This window comes from Culex pipiens, chromosome 1 (genome assembly GCF_016801865.2).
Source record: "Culex pipiens pallens isolate TS chromosome 1, TS_CPP_V2, whole genome shotgun sequence".
Lineage (NCBI taxonomy): Eukaryota > Metazoa > Arthropoda > Insecta > Diptera > Culicidae > Culex > Culex pipiens.
The window spans coordinates 55943968-55968749 of record NC_068937.1 but is presented as its reverse complement, the minus strand read 5'-3'; the positions used below and the strand labels follow the sequence as shown (position 1 = coordinate 55968749).

Here is a 24782-nt window from a genome sequence, read left to right as displayed (position 1 = left end):
GTGATCCAAGGCAGCAGGCCGGCTCCGGTGCCGATTCGTCCCTTCGGTGCAAATATCGTCGTCCGTCATTTTTGGCCCTACAATTTTCGTTTCCGTGAGCAAAAGGTGCAAAAAATGCCCACGTGCAGTAGAATTCATTACCTCGCCGGCGGACGGTGCCGGTTTTTCTTCCCGACGAGGGCCAGTCACGGTAGATGCTTCTGAGGACGTGAACCTCGGGCGTCCTCCTGCGGGACTTCACAACTTTACGGCGGGGCGAGCACTTTTCGCGGAGCAGAACAACTGCGCACACGGTTTGCGTGGAACTTCTTCCACTGCACGACCGCTCCTCACGTTGGCGAACACTGAATGAGCTTTCCTTTTCAGCGGAAGTGAGCGCGCACGGCTGTGTGAGTGCACAGCGGCCAGACAATCTTGTCTGTCAAACAAGCAACGTTGACGTTCGCGTGGTAGCGGGGGGTGATTTACAAATTTCGCACGGACTTTTCACATCAAAATATACAGACTAATCATAATTGCTATACAACCCTGCCATTTGGGAAGAATTTTCCGTGTGGGATGACAGTCCCACACGGAAAATTCTCAAAACAACTTCCGCCAGAAGCTTGCTGGAGACCGTCTGACCCGTGACCTACGTCACATACTTAAACTAGACCAAACTCAAAAATACTAAAGTGCGGAAGCCCAAGGCTCCCCAGATCGTGTTGATCGAAACATAACGGTACTAACGATACACAGCAGCGTAATCTGCTCAGACAGGTGGTCAGATGGTCATCTCCTGCATGACCCAAAACGTCTCCAGCTTAACTCCCACAATGGCTACCTCTCCTGAGCCTGACAGCCAATTGCCTACAACTGGCTTCAACTCCTCACTGTTACCGCCTAGCGTTTTTTGTTTTCTTCTTGTTCACAGCCTACTCCTACTGCTGTCATAGCTTGTTCACCGTAGCAGACTCTAAGGTACACACATTTAACAAAAACTAGCTAAATTTCCTGATTGGGTTCGTTTTGTTGGGCGCCATGTTACAATAATTCTTCTCCTGCTACTCTTTGAGCTCAAGTAATAAGAAAAACAAGCACAAAATTCGTCTTTTAACATGTGTATTGAACCGATTGATGGTGTGAGTGTGTGTGTGTGTGTGTGCGTACAACATCTTCCTGATGCTCTTCTTCTTGCTCTCTCTTTTCTTCTTCTTTCGTGCTCCATGCGCCCTTTCGGCATCTAGCATTATTCCGTTTTCTTCTTCCTCCTTCTTTTTCCTTCCCCGGCTCTTCTCACTTTGCCTCTTCCTCTTGCTCTCTCACTTGCTCACCCTTCGATCGCCAATTGCCGCGTGGCGAGCCGCCCTTTGCTCGCGTCCGCGCGGGATTCTTCACATCGGCCCGACCGGCCAACATTTCCACTTACGAGCACCGCCGCGGAGCAAGCGGATTCCACGTGCCTCCGCCGTCGTCCAAACTTTCTCCCCGCCTGCGTTGATCTTGCGAAGATTGTTCACTCCCAACATGCCGCGCGCCGGCGTGTTTCGTCCAGTGATCCAAGGCAGCAGGCCGGCTCCGGTGCCGATTCGTCCCTTCGGTGCAAATATCGTCGTCCGTCATTTTTGGCCCTACAATTTTCGTTTCCGTGAGCAAAAGGTGCAAAAAATGCCCACGTGCAGTAGAATTCATTACCTCGCCGGCGGACGGTGCCGGTTTTTCTTCCCGACGAGGGCCAGTCACGGTAGATGCTTCTGAGGACGTGAACCTCGGGCGTCCTCCTGCGGGACTTCACAACTTTACGGCGGGGCGAGCACTTTTCGCGGAGCAGAACAACTGCGCACACGGTTTGTGTGGAACTTCTTCCACTGCACGACCGCTCCTCACGTTGGCGAACACTGAATGAGCTTTCCTTTTCAGCGGAAGTGAGCGCGCACGGCTGTGTGAGTGCACAGCGGCCAGACAATCTTGTCTGTCAAACAAGCAACGTTGACGTTCGCGTGGTAGCGGGGGGTGATTTACAAATTTCGCACGGACTTTTCACATCAAAATATACAGACTAATCATAATTGCTATACATTTTTTTTTCGTGATTCCTCTATCCGGAGTGAAATTTTGCCAAGGCCTTCGGATAATTAAGTCTGGACAGCAATAAAAAAATAAATAAAAAAATAAGTAAAGTTTTGGAATCAAGTCGTAATATTGAAATATCCTTTTGAAATGTTAGTCTTGATTACAAAATTTTCAAAGTATTTTTTTTCGAAGAGATCTTAAAATTTTACAAATGTTGCATTTTTCAACATGAAAAATTTGTTGAGATATTGGCATTGGAAATGTGGGAATGATTAAAAGGTGAAGCCGTTGATCATTTTCGAAGAAAATTGATCATCACTCTAAAATTCTCTGTATTGAATTCAATTTAACGAATTTCTGCACCAAAATGAATCAGCATGTGCCGCTTGTTGCCTTCTTGAAGTCACTGAAAGAATTTTTGGTCTAAATCAAATGTGTTTCAAAATTTATATAATTTTGTGGTACAATCATTGAGGTCCTAGTTGGCAATCATTGATTAATGACGATTTCCATAACTTTGCAAGGAGTGTGATAATCGTTACCAAAAGGAATCAGCATGTGTAGGGTAAGTATACTGGCGATATGTAAAGGAAATAATAAGTATACTAACATATATTTTGATATACTGGTTGACATAATAATTATAGCTCTAAGAGTTTCCAACCCCTTGGTAGGGCACTATTCTAAACAACTTGTAGAAGGAATTTTGTCAAAATATTGATTGTGAACGAAAAATCATGGCAATGATGGAAGTCTTCACGTTAAATGAGAGTTCAATTTTATTGTTTCTTTTTCTTCATTCGCTTTATTTCAGCAACCAGATCTTCAATGACTTTTAGACAATTTTATTGGAAATTTTATGAACATTTGGAAAAAAATATTTTCATAAATTGGGCAATCATGAACACAATATTAAAAAAAATCGAAAAACGGTATTTTTTCCAACGAAAATAAGCGGCTTTCTTTTGAAAACGGTGCACTTTACAACAAAATCAGTTCTTCCGCGTATCTATTTTTCTGAATAGTTCTCATCAATACCTACAACTTTGCCGAAGACACCAGAAAAATCCTTAAAATGGTACACAGTTTCGAATATTTACGTACCACTTGTGAATGACAGCTGCCGAAACTGTATGGAGCCTTGTATGTGTGTATTAATTTCACAAAATGGCTTCTTTGGTCTACACACAAAAAAATATTTCCGAATGTTACATCATTTATGATGTAACACTTTTGCACGTCATTTAACATTTAAATTTAAATGCAATTTGTTGCAAATTCGCAACAAATTATACGTAAAAACATGATTTTACCTGTGATTCAACCGTTTACATCGAATCTCAAGTTTACATCAACTGAGTTTACATGTGATAAATCTTTTCCGTGTCGAGTAAATTCACACTTTTTTCTGTGTAGGGTGGGGGGCCAAATAAAAAATACAAAAATAAAAATGCAAGAATTCTGGCGATTTCGTAAGGAATTGCTCTAATGCCATTTTTTTTAATTCAATTATTGAAAAAAAAAGTTTTCAAATCTTTGAAATTGTTGGAATTCAAAATTATTGTGGTAAAAATTTGTAAGTTGTTATTTTTAGTTTGAATACCGACACAGCAAAAAATCAATGGTAAAATCGCATGCAAAAGCTCATTACCTTTGTGAGAAAATGTTACATACTACATGTCCAGTTTTTCTACTCGTAAAAAAGTTGCAACCGACGGGATTCAAACCCAGTCCTCACAGAGAGGACTAGCGCCTTAACGCGCTTGGCTGTGAAGAGTAAACATTTTCTTATTTATTCACAAAATGTTTATTACACCCATGACATTTACTCTCTATTGGATTCAAACTATCTTTTCCTATGCACGCCAACTTATCAGTTTAAATTTTTAATGAAGCAAGCAAAAAATGATGGTTTAGTATACGTTTTAGATTATACTAAACAATTGCATTAGATCATGTCTTTAATAAAAGTAGAACTAAAAATTTCATACAGCAACAAAATATTTACACAATTTGATAGTCTAGTATCGATTCAGATCGAAATTCATAAACTGAAAAGCATCAAAACAAATACCCCCAAACTTTTGCATAAATACATAAGTCCCACACTGCTTCCCTTTCCTCCCACAACAAATGCAGCAACTCCAATGAATGAATTGCCCTTTTCACCCCGAGTGTGTGTGTGGGTGAGTGCCATTATTGAAATTTATTCAGGATATAACATTTAAACTCCATAACAAAACAGCTTATGGAGCTACTACAAACTGCCACCGCGCCGTGGCGACGATGAATGGCCCCGGGAAGCGACGAATTAAATTCGTTATTTCACAGCTCACAAATATCACACTTTTTTGTTGGCTAGACCTAGCCAGTTGGGGGAAATGGCACTAAAAGAAGTTTTCTTTTTTTTGCGGAAATGTTGGTTAAGAATGTTAGTAAAAAGGAAAGGAATCAGAATGTTATTTTTAAATATTTTTTCTTCAGTTTTTTGTTGAAATTTTTAATGTTGCTGTGATTTTTCAAAATTTATTAAAGCTTAAATATTTCCTTTCATAAGTATATATTTGTTATTTTTATTATAAGTGTACTGCGTGAGTTATAAAACCTCCAGCAAAAGTTGGCACCGGGACAAAAAGCTTATTGCATGTAAACTTTGCCCGTTTTCTGGGGGTTGGGCTTTGACACACCACAAAATAGAAAACAAAATTCTCAAGCAACAAAAAATAACCGGACTAAAACAAAAATCCTGGGGTGAGATTTGTAAACATTGCAGCAGCAGTAGGCTGTGCAGGCCCTGATTTGACGTTGGGCACTTTGTGACACACTGAGGAGAGGGCAAGTGTGTGTTTGTGGTGTAAATACAGCTCTTTTGGGTTTGTTTATTGTACTGTGGCGAGGGTGGATGCAAAAGGCCACGGCGAGTCGCTTGACCAATTTTATGTTGACAAATTGAAAACAAACAAAGTGTATCAAAATCGGGACGCGCGTGTTTGTTTAGCCGTCTCGTGTCATTGACAGATTATTACAAATTTGAAATTCATTCTACTGCACCGAAAAATCGGGCATTAGTTTTTTTTTTAAATAAAATCAACTTTTTGAAAATATGTAAAAAAAACAGAAAAAAGACCCCTGAAAATCAAAAACTTCACACGCCGTTTTATTTTTCGCACACATCCCACCCACTCCCCCTCCCTCGGGCTCCCGGAAAAGTGTCGGCATTAGCCAAAAAGGAAAAGCAGAGTGCCAACCATATCCACGTCCATTCGTTGCCGTCGTCGGTGGCGGCGGCGGAGCCCGTCACTGTCCTCGTCGTGTGAACTGAAGGCCGCCCATCCCGGCGCTGAAAACGAACTCCACGGACTGGACGGAACCGGGAAAAGGGACAAAACGAACTGGAACGAAAGAGTTCTGCCCTAGAGTGAGTCTCCAGAAGGTCGCAATTTGTGTTTCGGTGTTTTTCTTGCGTAAATATAATATTTCATCACGAAAATTTCGTCGGAAAAATCGCTATAAATTCACACTACATCGATGTTTGATGCTCTGTCCATTATTAAAGGCAGAACTCGACTATCATCAACCCTCGAATTTTGAGGAAAGAAATTCTGTGGAGATTAGGTGATGTGTCGTGTTATTGCCAGTTCCCGTATTTTTTTTTATATCGTTTATTAAATATTTTTCTTGTTTATAAATAACATCAATTTCGAGTTCTGCGACCGTTTTAGTCAAATTTGAATAGGTAATTGCTTATTGTATCACAAAATGCATTTTTTTATATTTCGTTCCCGCCATATTGGCCGCCATCTGAATTTACAAATTCTTAATCACTTTAGTGTAGTTCAGGGGTCATACTAAAACACGTCAAACAATTTTTTTTCGTGATTCGATATAGAAAGCATCTGAGCAAACCTACAAAAATCAGTTTTTTAACTTAACAATTTATACTTGAGTTATAGAGAAAAGCAGAGTGCCCACTCAAATCCGATTTTCAAATTCTCGACTTTTTTGTAGAATCTCAAATAATAGGAATTTCTTATGTAAAGAATGATTTCAAACAAACAACTTGTTATTAAAAAGTAAATATAAACCGCGCCACTGATAATTTTCGTAAACTTTTCATCAAATTAAAAAAAAAAATTGTAAATCAAAGCACGTTTAAAACATGATTACCGTTTTTTTTTCAAAGATTTAAGAAAAATATTTTGAGCGAGTTGTGGCGCTATAACCACGGCAAATAGTGTCCAGGGCATTCGTGGAAATACAATGTCCCATCCCAGAGGGTCCCGGAGTACCAAACCTTCTTAGCATGGTGCTCCCAACGAACACAACCAAATCTTGGAGCGTATGGTGGTGTGTCCCCACGCTTCTTCCTCCCCTGTCGATTCAGAATTGTGTTGTTGTTCGAACACTCCGTGCTCAACTTACTTACTTTACTTTATCAGCAACAGGTCTATCGACCCAACGCTGAACTAATCGAAGATTTCCAGGATGCTCGATCTTGGGCCGCTCGTCTCCAGTCGCCCACAATGTTGGCCGCTCTTGCATCTTCGTCGACTGCACACAGCCAACGCGTACGAGGCCTTCCACGAAGCCGACGACCCCGTCCAGGTTCGCTACTGAATATCGTTTTAGCCGCCCGCTCGTCCGACATTCTGGCTACATGTCCAGCCCACTTCAGCCTGTCGTGCTTGATGACTTTTACGATATCAGCATGTTTGTAGTCTTGGTACAGCTCGAAGTTCATGCGCCTGCGCCACCGGTCTCCTACTTGCTTGCCGCCGAAGATAGAACGCAGGATTCTCCGCTCGAAGACCCCAAGTGCTCTCTGGTCAGCCTCCTTTAGCGTCCACGACTCGTGACCGTAAAGAGCTACAGGGAGTATCAAGGTCCTGTACAGCGTGATTTTCGTAGGCGTCCTTAGGCTGCGGGACCTTAGCTGGCTACGAAGACCGTAGAAGGCCCTGTTTGCAGCACTAATCCGCCGTTTCACTTCGCAGCTCACATCGTTGTCGCACGTCACGAGTGTACCAAGATATACAAATTCATCCACCACCTCATATCTTTCTCCATCTATTTCCACCTCCGAAACACCATCACCTGCACTGCCACGCGCTCTGCCAGCGACCAGATACTTGGTCTTGGCAGTGTTGATGGTCAGTCCGATTTTCGCAGCTTCCCGCTTGAAAGGGACGAACGCCTCCTCCACTGAACGACGGTCGATACCAATGATGTCGATGTCGTCAGCGTATCCAAGCAGCATGTGCGATTTAGTGATGAGTGTTCCGTTTCTTTGCACGCCTGCCCTTCGCGCAGCACCCTCCAACGCTATGATGAACAGTAAGTTCGAGAGAGCATCGCCCTGCTTCAATCCATCCAACGTAACGAAAGCTTCAGATGTCTCGTTGGCTATTCGCACGCTTGATTTTGCTCCGTCGAGCGTTGCACGAATCAGTCTTATAAGCTTCGCCGGAAAGCCGTGTTCTACCATAATCTTCCAAAGTTCGTTTCTTTTGACCGAATCGTACGCCGCCTTGAAGTCGATGAACAAATGGTGTGTTTGCAGGTTGTACTCCCGGAACTTGTCGAGGATTTGTCGCAGTGTGAACATCTGATCCGTCGTTGACCGACCCGCTCGAAAACCGCACTGGTATTCGCCGACAAAGGTCTCGGTCATCGGTCTCAGCTTGCTCCACAGGATGCGGGAGAGTACTTTGTACGCTGCGTTGAGGATTGTGATGCCTCGATAGTTGGCACAATCGAGTCTTTGCCCTTTCTTGTAGATTGGGGTGACGAGCCCGTCTAACCAGTCGGTCGGAAGCTGTTCTTCGCACCAAATGCGTAGGATGATTTGGTGCAGAATCTCGGTCATCCGCGTACTCCCGTGCTTGAAAAGTTCGGCCGGAAGTCCGTCCTTTCCCGCGGATTTCCCGTTCTTGAGCTCTTTAACAGCCTTAGCTACTTCCTCCAACGTAGGCGGGTCCACAGCTTTTCCATCTTCCTCAACGTGTATCCTGTCCTCGACGATTCCCTCTCGTGCTTCACCGTTCAACAGCTGCTGGAAGTGCTCCTTCCACCTAGCCGCCACCGCAGTCTTGTCTGTCAACAGGTTGCCTTCCGTGTCGTTGCACATCACAGGGGAAGGCGTGGTTTTCCTTCTTACACCGTTGACAGTCGCGTAAAACCTCCGCTTATCGTTCGCGTTGTACTGTGCTTCCGCTTCGGCAAGTACCGTTTCGTCGTACTCCCGTTCTTTTCGGCGGTGGATTCGTTTCTCTGCTCTTCGCAACTCACTGTATCGCTCACAGTTTCGGCGCGTACCCTTAACGAGCATACGCTTCCTGGCCTCGTTCTTCTCGTCCGTCACTCGCTGGCACTCCGCATCAAACCACCCTTTGGGTTTGCGTCCTCTGGTCGTGCCGATCACTTCGGTAGCCGTTGTGTTGACGATGCTCTGGAGGGCTCCCCATTGCTCGTCCAGGTTACCCGTAGGCGCGTCCTCGTTGATCCGCTCGTCGAGCTTCCGACTGTACTCTGCAGCAACGTCGCTGCTCGCGAGGCGCTGGACGTTCAACCGCGCTATCCTCGCAGTCCGCGGGGTCAGCACGTTCGACAGCCTAGCTCGGATTTTACACGCTACCAGGAAGTGATCAGAGTCGATGTTCGGTCCTCTGTACGATCGGACGTCCATCACGTCCGAGAAGTGTCGACCATCCACCAAAACGTGATCGATTTGTGTGCACGATTCGCCATTCGGGTGTCGCCAGGTGTGCTTCCGAATGTTCATGCGCGCAAAGAAGGTGCTACAGATAGCCATTCCTCTGGCTGCGGCGAAATTGACCAAACGTAGGCCGTTGTCATTCGTGCGAGGATGAAGGCTCTCCTTGCCGATGACAGGATGGAAGAAGGCTTCCCTTCCGACCTGCGCGTTTGCGTCTCCGATGACTATCTTCACGTCGTGTCTTGGGCACTCTCCATAGGTCTTGTCAAGACGCTCGTAGAAAGCGTCTTTCTCGTCATCGGGCTTGTCGTTCGTCGGAGCGTAGATGTTGATCAGGCTGTAGTTGAAGAATTTGCCCTTTATTCTCAACACGCAGATCCGGTCATTCACCACCTTCCACTTGATGACTCGGTTCTTCTGATCCCCAATCACTACGAAACCGACTCCGTGCATCGCCTTTTCGCCGCCACTGTAGTAGATGTGGTACTTGAAAGAGGTGTTGGCGATGGGGTCCACCGCCGTGAATTCTCGCTCTCCATGACCGGGCCATCGAACTTCCTGGATGGCGGCCACATGCACGTTCAGCTTGTGCAGCTCCCGGGCAAGAAGGCCAGCACGTGCAGGATCTTGGAGAGTTCGAACGTTCCAAGTACCGAGTTTCCAATCGTTGTCCTTTTTACATCGCCTGGTCTGATGCCGATTAATCCGTCCTGAATTTCTTCTTTCGTTTTTCTGAGTTGGTGATTTGCTTCGGTATGCCGCCTAACCAGGGCTGCGAATACCTAGTCTCGGGGTGGGGCTGCCACCTTGCAGCTTCCGGGACCCAGCTGCGGTTTTCTCTCGACACCGTAACGGGGGCTTTTGTCTCGAAGCCTAACGGTACAGCTTCACCCTCCGAAGAGGGTGGAGCCCCCCTTACCCTGTCAGCATACTACCAAAGTTTCCACCGGGGGTTGGTTACCCGATCTCTGCAATGGTTACTAGTATCCCGGCCAGCACCGCGGGGAGGCCAGGGTATCGGAGTTACAGGACAAGAGGCTAAAGGACCACTTGGTGGGTCTATTTTATACCTACGGTACATAATGTACCTATGGTACGCGTTGTCCAGTCGTTCGCTGACCAACTCCGTGCTCAAACTCAACCCAATTACGAGTCATCTCTGCGATACGGCTGTACGCAGTAGGCCTGGCCGCTTTAACGCTTGTGTTGTTTCAATGCATTCCGATGCAATGGCGCACTATAAATGTTAATAAATGACAAGAAGAGTGCTAGGCGTCATCTAACCTAAGGCACTCTCCAGGATCCCTTCGAAAGATTGGCTGCGCTAGGGTCTGATTAGATTAGATTAGATTAGATTAGATTAGATTAGAAAGATTTAAGAAAAATATTTAGGAATTCATGTAAAAAATAGTTTTTACCAAGTTTCTTTTTAAAATTTGGAAACTTTTGATATTTCATTTTTAAATCGAAATTTCTGGACTTATGTTTTGCAATTTCAATATTTTTTTTTCATGTTTTCCCATTTTTCGTTCAGAGCGAACAACGATTGAACTTTATTCGACAATTAAGTTCTGAAAATCAAGCTTAATCAATAATAATCAACAAAAAAAGTTCAGGGGGAAAAGTATTAGCAATGGCAAAAATAAAAACAAACCCATTGCCAAACTTGTTTGATAAACAAAAAATAATAAAAATCTTTTGATTCATAACAATATTTTTGTTCTATTTTCAAAATAATTGACTTCTCTTGCAAGAGGCATATGTAAATAAGCTTGCTTGTGTTTAATAAATCAAACTTTTTCAATTTTTTGACTTTATGTAGCCACTTCAAGTATAACGGCTAAGTTTCACATTATCATTACTCATCACAAAATGATCATCTTGTACGGGAAGATTTTTATGACCGTAAAGAACAAGTTTGATAAATAAAGACTTAATTTTCATGTCTGGATCCATTAACCCAACCTCCCTTTACAATCGGAAGATACAGCTGTTCACAGGAAATTTAAAAAAAATGAGATATCGATAGAAATTTAAATGAACAAATTCATATTTCTGCTAAATGCTTGTTTATTAGGGGCAAAATTTAACTCTTTCAAAAACATAACTCTAGAAAAAAGTAATTCTTAAATAGATTGAAATGAAGTGAAATTTAAAGGAACCTTAAATTTAAATTAAGCCACTAAAGAAGCATTGAGTAAATTTAATTTAATAATTGTGAAAAATATTACAAAATTATTCAAGAGTTAGAAAATAATTTTCAAACAAGTATGGTTGGGATTCCCGACTTTTCCCGACTTTTTCCCGATTTTTAGCGAATTTCCGTTTTTTCCCGATCTCCCGACTTGAGTGGTCACCCTGTAAAAGTGATGTTGGTAGCACTATTAAAGCTAAAAAAAATCTTGTTATTAGAAAACTTTGCATTCGGAAGGGGAGTTTACAAAAATCCAGGGATATATTTTATTTTACATAAAACTTGAGATATCTTAGTTTGAAAATGTATTATTCGGGTAATGTCCAACCATTTGTTTTTTTTTATAAATATTTTCCCGCTAAATTTGGATCTGCTCTCAGAGTGAGCATGAGCATGAGCATGAGCATGGTTGACTGCCAATGAGCTGCTACTCCGTTATTGACAGATCAGCTGAAGTTAAACAATGAATCAAAAATGATCAGTGGGAGCCAACCATCCGTTCACTGTTTAACCTCTGAAGATCCCTACTTTATTAGTCAATACCGGCGCCCTCCCAAGAAGCCTGCAGTTCAACGAAAGGGAGGAATGTTAGTCCGATAGTTGAAGTTGCAGACTCATCAAGCACACAGTTTTTCGCTATATACTTGTTGATACCGCTTGAGACCGTTGAATCCACAGCATCTCCTTCAAGCATCACGTGATAATTTTTTTTTGGGTTAGTAGGATAAGGTATTGGCTTTTCGATGCCTCCCGAGCTACGATGCTATGGGGAGGACTTTCATAACAGACCCGTCGGCGAGCCTTCCGAGCAACGATGCTATGGGAAGGTCTTTCTGGTTAACACACAAAATCACTCACTCACAATTATTTCACTCCACTATTAATTAATCCAAAATGTCAGTGCGTCTTTCGATCATTATATAGAAATGGCTTTTTCACCATAAAAAATAAAACCTGATTCGAAAAAATTGTACACAATTTACCCGACGCCGTGCCTTCCGATCAACGATGATTTAGGAAGGGCTTTGAAAATCACAAAACAATTAATTAAGATCACAAAAAAAAATCACAAAAACACCAATTATCCAACGAAAATGACGCTCAAGACAAAAAAAAATTCAGCGACACAAAAGCACACAAAAAGATTAACCTGCATAATCACGACTTCGCGTCCCCACTTCCAGCGCACCAATGATGCTATTATTCGATTACCACAATCACTCACTCCATACGAATAGCGACACAAAAGCACACACAAAAATTAACCTGCATAATCACGACTTCGCGTCCCCACTTCCAGCGCACCAATGATGCTATTATTCGATTACCACAATACGAATAGCGACACAAAAGCACACAAAAAAATTAACCTGCATAATCACGACTTCGCGTCCCCACTTCCAGCGCACCAATGATGCTATTATTCGATTACCACAATCACTCACCCCATACGAATAGCGACACAAAAGCACACAAAAAAATTAACCTGCATAATCACGACTTCGCGTCCCCACTTCTAGCGCACCAATGATGCTATTATTCGATTACCACAATCACTCACCCCATACGAATAGCGACACAAAAGCACACAAAAAAATTAACCTGCATAATCACGACTTCGCGTCCCCACTTCTAGCGCACCAATGATGCTATTATTCGATTACCACAATCACTCACTCCATACGAATAGCGACACAAAAGCACACAAAAAAATTAACCTGCATAATCACGACTTCGCGTCCCCACTTCCAGCGCACCAATGATGCTATTATTCGATTACCACAATCACTCACCCCATACGAATAGCGACACAAAAGCACACAAAAAAATTAACCTGCATAATCACGACTTCGCGTCCCCACTTCCAGCGCACCAATGATGCTATTATTCGATTACCACAATCACTCACTCCATACGAATAGCGACACAAAAGCACACAAAAAAATTAACCTGCATAATCACGACTTCGCGTCCCCACTTCCAGCGCACCAATGATGCTATTATTCGATTACCACAATCACTCACCCCATACGAATAGCGACACAAAAGCACACAAAAAAATTAACCTGCATAATCACGACTTCGCGTCCCCACTTCCAGCGCACCAATGATGCTATTATTCGATTACCACAATCACTCACTCCATACGAATAGCGACACAAAAGCACACAATAAATTAACCTGCATAATCACGACTTCGCGTCCCCACTTCCAGCGCACCAATGATGCTATTATTCGATTACCACAATCACTCACTCCATACGAATAGCGACACAAAAGCACACAAAAAAATTAACCTGCATAATCACGACTTCGCGTCCCCACTTCTAGCGCACCAATGATGCTATTATTCGATTACCACAATCACTCACCCCATACGAATAGCGACACAAAAGCACACAAAAAAATTAACCTGCATAATCACGACTTCGCGTCCCCACTTCCAGCGCACCAATCTAAATTTGGATCTGCTCTCAGAGTTGAGCCAAAGTGTCATTAAGTTAACCTGGCAAAGTTTCCTGGTTCGATTTCCATAGACAACACATTTTTTTTTGTAATGACGGATGAACTTTTTTTTGGTTTTGTAAACTTTCTTCCATAAGAAAGGCAAAACAGTGGAACTTGGTATTGTTATTAAATGGAACGGTGCCATGTTTAAAAAAAAATGCTTTTAAGACGTTTAAACCATGAATATCGACCTGATTTGATAACTTTATCTTTAAGGGCAATTTAACTGTAAGTCTTATCCGGTGTCAAATGTACAAAATCAAAAACAAAAGTTTTTTTCTTTCTCTCCAGAGAACTGCTTTTCCACCATAATAAAAAGGATAAAGAGGGAGCAAACTTACCCTTTTTTGAAAATGTTGCCCCTACACACAGCACGACAGTCGAATTCACTGGCAGCCGTCGTCGTCCCTTGCCATAAGGGGTGGCACGGGTCGCCGTCGAGGTTATGTTCTTCTGGGCAAAAAGCTGGCTTCACTGCGTGTGTATTTGTGTGCGGTAGAGTTGACTGGCGCTGCTGGCCTGTCAGTGCCGTTTTAGCCCACCCCTCTCCAGGACCCTGTTGCTCTTGTTGTTATTTTTGTTGTTTTAACCCCGATGTTTTCCAAAACCCTCTGCGTCTCGAAGGACGACTGGCTGGCTGGCAACACTGCTGCCTCCGTTTGTCACACTTGTAACAATTTTTTGCACTACTTCTTCTTGCTTTTTTCACTTTTACACGCCACAGATTTTCACCGAGGAGAAAGTTTTCTCTATTCACTCCGTCTGGACCCTCACTTCCCTTTACCGCGATGGATCCTTCTTTGCGGTGGAGTGTGTCCTTTGAAATGGAAGGATTTTCCTCGGGGTTTTCCCCGTGATGCAACGCACTATGCTTCGTCTTCTTCTTCTGCTCCCTAGGAGGATAAAACTTTCAATCACTGCATGTTGTGCTTACAGTTGGCTAAACTTTAGCTTGTAATATTATTTTTTGCAACCCCACGTGCCCCCCTCTCAATAATGGCAAAATCAGAACCACTCATAACTTGGATCCACTTGGAAAGCTCTTCTTCGCACAGTCAGTGTCACAATCCTAGAACGAACCAACAGTCCAAGTTGACACAAATCAATTAATTGGATTTTCCACCCATGTTCAGAACCAGAAGGGAAGGGGTTTTGGCCGGACTGTCCACGTGCGAGACCGAGGTCATCGTCCCTCCAGAGTCGTCACCGTCGTCGGGTTGAAGAAGTTCAAAGCAATGGTAGCAGTAGCAGTGTTTGCTCGACCCCGTTTTCCATTTTTATCTGTTATCGATATGGAGAGGCGGAGGCATCGACATCGAAATAGAGGCTCTGATGGTTATGGTGATGATGATTGCTTTTGGGGGCTGATAATTTTCTTTTAAAAGGTTCGTTATGAACTAATTTGTTTCATTTAAACAATATCAAAAAAATCAAACCATCCACATTAACGACCCCCGGGTCTTTTGTGGTCTCTATTGCAAATTTCTGCCCGAACCTAGGAGTCCGAAGGCTTGAATGGGGAGAGCACCCAAACCTCTTTCTACTCCAAGGAACCTTCCACCCCAGTGTTTGAACTGACGACCTTTGGATTGTGAGTCCAACCGCCGCCAGCGATTCCACCGGAGTAGGCTTGGTTTGGTGTGTTGTTTGTACTTTATGGCATGGAGACGACTCCTACACCTGGAATGACTTAACGGCCTAACAACCAAGGCCGGGACCGACATTTTACTTCCTCATCCGATGGAAGGTTGCAGCAGATGGGAATCGAACCCAGAATCATCCGCTTACAAAGCGGACAGCGTAACCATTCGGCCACGCACTGCCACCACATAGCTGCCTATCAATAGCATACAAATAAAGATAAATTTCTTCAGAAAAACAATCGATAAGTCAAAAGAAATTGTTTTTGTCTGAAAAACACTTTTCGGGGCCTCAAGACATCACTGCTACAACTTTGATAAAAACACTTAGCCTGGAATTAATCATAAGAGCGAGTCCACGAAGTCTGCCCGCAACCTGCAATTTTCAAGGGTTGTTTTGGCATATATATATAACTAGCATCTGGGCAAAATATTGGCACTTCAGGTCAATAAGATTTAGGCCGTTTTAAGATTTTCGAGGTATTTTAGCCTTCAAATTATGTGTCCCGATTTACCCCACTTTCCAGATTAGTGGGGTCGTTGTGAGATGCACAGCAAATTTTGGATAGCCATTTCAGTAAAACAAATTACTGAATGCGATTCAGTTAACATCACTTTTGCTGAAATTCGGCCAAGAACAAAAACATCAGTAACTGCATATCTGTCAAACTGAAATATCACTTTTGACTTACTGTTTGGATGCTGCCGAGAGAAAATCCTCTCTTAAAATATGTGTTATGCGTTTTTTTTAAATTTTGTGTTGTGATCGTTAGAAACAAAGGTAAAGGTTTGGAGGATTGATGAAATAAATGTATAAATAACAGTACAGGACACATTTTTGATGGCAAGCAAAATCAAATTTTGATAACTGAAATACCAGCCACGATTGCAGAATCTCCAGCAATTGATCTGTCAAACTGACACAAAAAATTACTGAATTTTCAGCAACATAATTAGACATTTCTTTTGATGAAACTTCAGTTTTTCTGACAACCAGTTTACTCAAATTTCAGTAAACTATCTGTCAAAGTGACAAATGCCAGAATTCAGTAAAACTACAAATTACAGAATCGTTTACTGAAATTTCTGTAGATGAAATTTCAGTAAAACTTTACTAAATTTCAGTGAAAAGCATTACTTAATCCACCTTTAGGTGGTTGTTGCCTTTCTCACATTCATAAAGTGAATTTACTACACCCAAAACTGGCAGCGCTAGTCCGAGAGAATGATGGTCTCGAGTCGAGAGAATAGTGGTACCATTCACGGACGCAGAGAACACAGCTCGAGATGGGCGATAGAACTATTCTCTCGAGGTTCATTTGCAAAAAAAATTCATCCGTCAAACAAAAAACCAAAAGTGTCGACAACGGGAATCGAACCAGAGATCTTTGACAAACCAGTCAAATTAGCTGCCTCGGCCACCACAGCTTGGTGACCAAGGAGAAGTCAGAAGTCGATGTATGACACTTGTTGGAGATTTATTGATTCAACTAACGAATGAACTCATTTGTTATGATGGTGTGAGTTGGTACCATTATTCTATCGATTTTGGCACTGAGCCCTCAATAAATTTTGAGAGAACGATTATCTCGACTCTGAATTTTGGGTGTACACAGCCTCAAAAAAGTTCATAAATAACACTTATTTTTTATCAAAATATTTGAGATCCGGCCTCAAAAAAGTGTTTACATTATACTCAAGTGCTCATAGCTTTGGATGGGGTTGTCAGATCTTGAATCATTTGTACGCGTTGGAAAGGTCTTTGAAATACCTTTCTAACAATATATAGCATGTCGGGTTTTCTTACAAAAATCACCCTTTTTACAATCTTCCAAATTTAGCTAAAATTGTTTTTTTGCATAACTTTTGAAGTACTTTTCTAAACTTCATAATATTAACTAGGGTCTTGTGGGACCCCAAGACGGATCGAATGAGACCAAAACGGTCTAAATCGGTTCAACCAGTCCGGAGATAATCGTGTGCATATTTTTCGGTGCACGGACTTACAGACATACACACGCACAGACATTTTTTTCACAATTTGATTCTGAGTCGATAGGTATACGTGAAGGTGGGTTTTCGAGGTCGAATAAAGAAGTTCATTTTTCGAGTGATTTTATAGCCTTTCCTCATTGAGGTGAGGAAGGCAAAAAATTTGGTGTGCGGGTTTGCGCTGCTCCTGGACTTCTGGCCTGATTTTTTTTTTTACATATTTTACATACTAAACTATTTTGAACTCAAACGGGGAGCAGCTGTGGCTGAATGGTTACGGTGTTCGCTTTGTAAGCGAATGGTTCTTGGTTCGATTCCCATCTGCTTCCATCGAGAAAGTTAAGGACATAGAGGAAATATACCCATTCTAATCACTCTAAGCCGGTTGACCAATTCTCATCACTTTGCCATTTTCCGATGTATCAACAATAAAGAATTACTTGCTCACTTCAATTAGAGCTATTCATTACTTTGGAACAGTTATGAAAGCTGAAATTCATGATCAAATTACTGATAGGCCGATAATAGAAATAGGCTGAAAAAGGGTGATGTTCCCCTAGACTTGAAATGCTAAATATGAACGAAAAATCAAAGTTGCTTGAGGCGGGGTTCGAACCCCCGTCCTTTGCAATGGTAAGCAAAAATGCTAACCACTAGGCAATGGTGACTTGGTGAGCTTAGGCTGAATCTGGAATACTGTTACAACCAACAGGCAACGCCTTTCGGGGTGTATCCTAGGGTTCTACCTCTCCTACTAACATTGAGTCCAAAACCTCCCTACAAACATCTATACCTCTAAGGTGACGTAGGGGTTCTTGTTGCACTTTAGAAAGGTGTTTACTAACGATCCTTCCCATCTCTGAGGATAGCTTGGACCCGCCCACTAAGAATTTTGGCTCGAGCCTCGAGTCGAGGCCAGTATCCCCTTATGCCCTGGAGCCCTGGGTAGTATTACACACTCATCAAAAGATGAAGACATGGTATCTCCCGTGTTGGATTATTGTTCCGGATGAGGGTCTAATACAACCACACCAAACAGTGGGATAAGCGTTGTGGAGCCCCCAAATGCCTCCAAATGCTAATGCTAATGCTAAACTATTTTGAACACAAGCGTACAGGCTTTTGTGTGAAATTGCTGTAACTTATAGTAAATCAATAGTTTGAATGAACAACAAACATAAGCAACAAGCTTTTGGTGTGGCACTCCTTAATGAAACTTCGGACTTAAAGGACTTCGGGTACAAATATGAGCATTAAACAATGATAATCTTAAAGTATTTCATCAAAATGCTTTTTATTACCCAATAGGTTTGTTAAAGTATTTTTTTAAAGTGACCGAGTTTACCCTTCTTGAAACTAGTGCAAGAATTGTTGATATAAGGCAAATGTGTCTCAAAATGTATATTATTTGAGAAGCAATCATTGAGATTTAGTCAACGATATCTAATAAATGACGTATTCCACAAATTTACAAGGTATAGGAAAATCGTCATCAAAAAGTATCACGACTTGTAGGATGCTAGGATACTATTCTGAACAACTTTAAGAAGAAATGTTGCCGAAATATTTTCAGCGAAGCAAATGAATTAGTGTGTCTTTGATGGCTGGCGTCACAATCAGGTTCTTTGGGTGCACATTTTTTGGGTAAACAATTTGTGTACCGTCATCTGGGGCAAAACGGGACACATGGGGTGAAATGAGACAGCTGTTTTAGCTTTGTTACTGCACAATATGTTTACATTTTTGATGTGTTTCGGATAGAACAGACAGAGAACAACAAAAATAGTGCATCGATTTCCAAATTTCAAGCTTAAAGATTGCTTTTAAAAACTGCTGTCCCTATTTAGACTATAGTCCTGATTCGCCCATAAAAGCAAAGCAATCCACCTTAACGACCCCCGGGTCTTTTGTGGTTTCTATTGCAAGTTTCTACTCATTTCTAGGCGTCCGAAGGTTATGTGTGGTGAGTCACCCAAAACCTCTTTTACGCAAATGGACCAACGTTTTACTTCCCCATCCGATAGAAGGCTAATTCGCCCATGTTGACGGTAAAAATATTATTGTTGGAGTCATGACTTGAATTTATTGTTCATTTTTCTAAAATCAATTTTAAATATGACATAAATTAACAATGCAGTGTACAATATTTTAAAAAAGTTACCAAACGAGGATTGATTCTCTATATGCACATAACAATGATTTGGTTTCTCAAATATTTAGTTTAAAATAAGTCATGCTAAATAAGAAAGTCTCTTTCTCACCCCCAACTGACGCAGTGTTCACTATATTTTTGTCTCACTGCTCTCGATAATGTGGCACAGTAGTGTGGCAGTTTTTTTTGCGCTACCTCTGGCCCGGTAATCTTCATATCTCTTCTCACAGCACGTTGGAACGCGATGATGCACCAGTTTCGAGATGATCGAAACAACACGATGGGAAGTTATTTGGTTACGTGAGAAAAATGCGCTCATCGCAGTTTTGGAGTTTCGAGCCCGGGTCGGCACCGCGTAACGCGATTGAACGCCCGATTGGAAAATGGTGTGTACCGTCCACCTCCCACAACTGTCACCTTCCCCGCTGGGTGTTTCGCGTTGGCACGAATTGAAAATGCGTACCGCGAAGATGAGCACAGTAGCTGGGGGTAGAAATTGACAAAATATTGGTCAGAAGGGGCGATCCGCTTCGCGGATGATGGCGATTTGAGGCATTTGTCGAAAATTTTAGGAATATTTTTAGCCGTTCTAGGAACGGTAATACGACTGTTTGCTATGCTTCATTGAGGAGAGATTCGGGATTCCTGGAACGGATTTAGTTAAAACGGATAGGTTTTGCGACAGCAGTAACCAAATGTACTCCACGATTGGGTAGTTCCGGAAAAACACTCGGTTTGCTGTGTAATAATATCAAAAAGATAAATTAATAAATCGACACGATGTTTGGGTAACACCAAAAAATCATGTGCAGTGATGCGATCTCCACCCGAATAGAAAAAGTCTTGACGATTTTGGAAACACTTCGATGTTTACAAATTCAACAACTTGATTTACCGGATTTGCCAGCTGAGACATAATATTATCATAAAAGTGGCCAGACTTACTGCGTAAAGATTAGCGCAGATATGATTCGTTTGAAGGCCAACTGTTGAAAACAAGAATGAAAATTATTTTTGGAACTAACAGCTGAGTCATAACGTTTGACGTTACCATTGTACTACAATTTTTGCATTAAAAATCCTGTGGCCAAGATATTATGGAAAAATATTTAACTAAATCTTACAATGTTATTTATACAGCATATCTTACAATGTTATTTATATAGCATAACAGGTGCCCTTAATTTGAGAAGTTGTCAACCTCAGTCGATGTTTCTTCTTCCAACCCCCTTAACTCGAGTACAAGTTTTATTTGCTCCTCTCACTCGTCTGGAAGATTAATTGCCACCGTTTCGTCAGTGCATGACTAACCGGGGACTAATTACTTGCCGCGGTAACTCGTGCGTAGCAGGTTCCATTTATATTCCATTCCCCAACGGCACGGTATCGGTGTCGATTCCAAAATCCTGATTTAGCCTGCGAAAAAAAAAACCCGTCGTCCATTGCGAAAATTGTGCGAATCTTCCCCCTTCCTTTCACCCCTCAGGAAAGCCACCGACCCTCGGCGCCACCGAGTTCCACGAGCAGGAGAAAAACAATATTGGAAAATCAATAAACACAGCGCCCCTCCCTCCTCCGGCGGAGGTGGCGACGACCATCGGTGGTGCGCGTCCCGGTTCCAAGGGAGAGAACATGCCAGAGAGAAAGAGCGAGGGAGAACACGAGAGAGGGAGGGAGTGCGACGGGCCGGGTCTCAGCCCTCCGGGACACAAGGACTCGACGGAGTCCTTGGAACAGGATTTATCAAGTTCTGGAAGGTCTTGAAAAAGGGTTTCTAAGGTATCTTGGATTATTCAAACTCAAAGATATCCTTTGTACAAATGGTGGCCTAACTTTAAGGCGCAGGTTGAAAGGTAAATCGGTGACGACGACGACGACGATGACGACTATTGTAAGGTGTTGTCTTTTATTTTCGGCGAGCCCCTCACTATCCAGAATCGGATCCAACTGTTCCGACTCGGTACTCCGGAGTTCCGGAACACCACTAGTGTCCACGAAAACTCCACCGCGACCTATTACGTTCCGTCACCACACCAGACACTGAAATCATGTTTTTTTCACATGGTCCGACCCCAGGGTCGTACCTTCAATCCGAAAGTCCGATCTTCACTACCCACCACTCGGAGTTCCGAAGCGGAGCGCCGTTCCGGGACCACAACTGTGTGGACCCTCCCGCCGCGGTCACTTTTCACGTTCACCGGAGGTTACACGCACGGATTTTCCCGGAGCCCGAAATTTTTTCACCAGCTTGTTGTTTGCGACACTCCGAGACTGCTGCGAACGTCGAAAAATTTTTCACCATACCAAAGTGTGGTGTCTCCAGCGCGAACTGTCACACGCACACCAAGCCAACATATGGCACGACCACTCACGTAAGAACGGTTTGTAAACTTGTAACCACACCACACACGGCACACAGCAGGATTGCGTGTGCCAGTCTCTGGAGAGGCTCTCCAGGCCAATGTAATCCATGGCTTTCTACCTAAGGTACTCGCGATTGAGTGTGTAGTAGTGCGGTTGTCAAAATCGTTATCTCTGACTCTCTCACTCCACGGTCACTGACATTGTTTATGTTTTGGTTTTCGTGGCACGGTCCATTGTTCGTTTGTTATTGTTTTGGTTTTAGTGGCACGGAGTCATGCACTTATATTAATGCAAAGCAAGATCGCGAGTACCTATGATATACAGCCTTGAATGTAATCCATTCTAAAGAGGTACGGCTATGTCGCTATAGCTGTATTAGTGAGAGCACGCATAGAAAAAAAATTGCTCAGTTTTGTTACGAAATCCAATTTTGTGCTGTATTTTCCTCCGTGCACTGGCAGAACAGAAAGACTGTGACGTCATACCGTTTGTTTTGGTTGCGAAGTGCTAGTAAATTCCGGAGATTTTTAGTTTTAAACCGATTCCAAAGATCCTGTGCGGCGTAGAACCTGCCGGAACGTTTTTCCAGTTGGATGACAAGCTCAGCAAGAAGGTAAACAAAATTTGTTGTTGATTGTAGGAAAAATCAACTAAATACATCCGATTTATTTCAGCTGTGCCAGCAAATTGGAATCCAGTCGTGTCAGCTTGGACAAAAGCGTTTCGATCCGGAAGAGCAAGAAGCTGATAAATTGATCGGCAAAGGAAGTGACCGTTCCCGTGAAGCAACCAGTTGGCAAACCTTGTGGCAGTAGTTTTTGAGCCGTTGAAGCAGCAGCAGGTTCTACTATGTAATCAGCAGCACCATCACGGCCGAGGTGCGCCCCTGCACGTGATGCACTCGGAGCAGTCGCAATACGGCAGCGTCTGGCCCTTGGAGAAGATGAACGGTGACGGTGGCCAGAAAATTCTGCTGCCGCCGGAGGTGTTGTTGAGTTGTTGGTGGTGGTGGTGGACACTTCCACCTGGCAAGTGTTGGCGTCGTCTTCGTCGGCGACGGTTCTGGCACTCGGACTGTGAATGTTAATGTTAAATCGAACACCCTCGTGTTACTACTGGCACTGCTTACGAGGTGTGGACTTTTTGCATAAGGATTTGCGGCTGGACCACAACAGGGATGACTTGAAGAAGGCCGGCGAAGAGAGGCCCTTTAGTTTTTGTCGACCTGGAACCCAACGACGAGGTGGAGGAAAGCATCACGTTGCCTCCGAGGTCAAACGGGAACGAACTCGTTGTAGGGTTATCTGCAGCAGTTGATGCCCTTCTCGTTGCTTTCGAGGAATGGCCTATGGCGATGGCTTGCGCGGTTCCGAGGCAGACTCGGTTTGCGTCAACTCGGTCTTGGTCATCGCTTGCCCAGCAAGTCGTCACATCGACGTGTCACGTTGGATTGCCGCTGCGAACTACAAGTTAGCAACACAAGTTCGTTTTCCAGCGTGACCTGGACAACATGCGCAAGGATTAGACTTTAAGCACAACAGCAACAGAAACCAGATCGGTGTTTAGCAGGATCCGCATCTCCTTCAATTGTACTACCAATCTTCGGAAAACGCAAAAAGTTTTCAGACTAGCCAACATAAAATGAATCATCTTTCTTGTAATTAACAGCGTAACTAAACGTTTTACTTAAGTATCAGTTAAGATTCCCAATTCGAAAATAAATAAAATTCTCAAATCTAATCTTTTAATATTTCAAAGTATTACAGAGAATCAGAGAATAAAAAAAAAAATCTGTATAATCTCTATTGTAGTAGATTATGTAGAAATGTTGATTTCAAATGGAAATAATGTATTTCGATACTCACATCGTTTTATAGAGGTCTTCTCTCATCAGGACCTCGTAAAATCAACCCTGAGGACCCCAGTTCATTCCAGATTATGACCACCATGAAGAAAAAAAATTCTGTGCGGTATCGATACCCATATTTCCCTGTTGGGACTTCCCTAAGGGCTTCCGGTTATTCTGGATAACGGTCATTTTCGTTAAAATAACAATTCATGGTCTGTGCTTTGTCAAATGTATTCTAAAAACGCATTAATTATAAAAAATAGCATTTTACATCAAATCCCTATATTGCCCTGTGGAAGCCATGTAATTGAATGTCGTTTGTAGTGTTAATGTTGTAGTTAAGCATGAATCCCTTAATCGGAAATTTTCCACTGGGATTCATTAGCTAATAAATGTGTCACGTCCTCCACACACCTTTCTTGTTTTGTAAACCGCGCTTTGAATAAAAATGTAAACGTCTCAGCCCTGTTAAAATTAGTTTATTTGTTTATGTGCTGCAGGGGGCTGTTGACAGTAAGGAGTCCATAACCAGGGGGCTCAAATTGAGCTCTTTGGTATGGGGGAGTGTGGTGGGCCAAAAAAAAAAAAAAAAAAAGCCAGAACGCTATGACGTCATAACTAGCGGCATCGCGAATGTTGACACTTTTTCGCTCACTAACTCAAGACCAATACGTTTTCAGCCGGACCTCTTAATATACGGACATTGTCTCCAGTCCACTTTGACAGCGCGAAATGTCAAAGTTGCGACGGAACGGCGAAGGTCTTCTTTTGTTCGCGCAGCAGCAGTGCCACATCCAGTACCAATACTATCGCAAGAGCAGTGTTTTGTTTTGCGTGTTTGCTTTCGTGCCGTCCTTGTCGAGTCATTTACGGGAATCGCGAGAGAGGAAAAAAGTGCGCAGATAAACAAAGCAGAAGTGACGGGAGCGATGTGAGAGTCAAGGAATCGGATTGGAAGTTTTTACGCAAGGGTGGTCGTGTTTGGACGTGTTCGGTGCAAGGAAATTATTGGGACGAGGGAGCAAATCAAGCGTCGGGTTCAGTTCCGACTACACAGCGTTCAATATGGCGGTTATGCACGAAGGAGGCAGTAGGCATATGAAAGCCCGGAGTGCAGAAAGAAAATTAAAAACTTCAAAACCTAGTACAAACTATGATAATCGTCTCAGAAATGCAGGGACATGAACAAGGAATAATGTTCGGACACGTTTTCTAATCGAGGTCCATGAGCTGGGTTACAGAGATGGATTTCATTACGAAAGATGTGATTGACACGTTTTATGAGGTAGTTGACATTATAAATAACAATCCAGTTG

General features: G+C 42.8%; 2 protein-coding genes across 5 annotated transcripts in view; both read right to left on the bottom strand.

The window, feature by feature from the left end:
• LOC120417783 (rho GTPase-activating protein 190) overlaps positions 1–21663 on the bottom strand; it is an 83855-nt gene extending 62192 nt beyond the window's left edge. For 2 of the 4 annotated variants that reach the window (XM_052706698.1, XM_052706699.1), the window contains exons 1-2: positions 21371–21663; positions 13811–14362 (exon numbers count right to left, since the gene is read on the bottom strand). The gene's annotated coding sequence lies outside the window, so the exon portion shown is untranslated. Of the gene's footprint in view, positions 1–13810; positions 14377–21370 lie in introns of all 4 variants that reach the window. The other 2 variants (XM_052706697.1, XM_052706700.1) reach the window with 2 other exon arrangements.
• On the bottom strand, positions 1405–21725 carry LOC120417770 (uncharacterized). Its single transcript, XM_039579928.1, has 4 exons — positions 21626–21725; positions 6625–9393; positions 1675–1815; positions 1405–1610 (listed from the first exon to the last, which is right to left on the bottom strand). The coding sequence occupies exons 1-4, from the start codon at positions 21723–21725 to the stop codon at positions 1405–1407; spliced, it is 3216 nt and encodes a 1071-aa protein (XP_039435862.1).
• Between the last annotated feature and the right edge of the window lie 3057 nt (positions 21726–24782).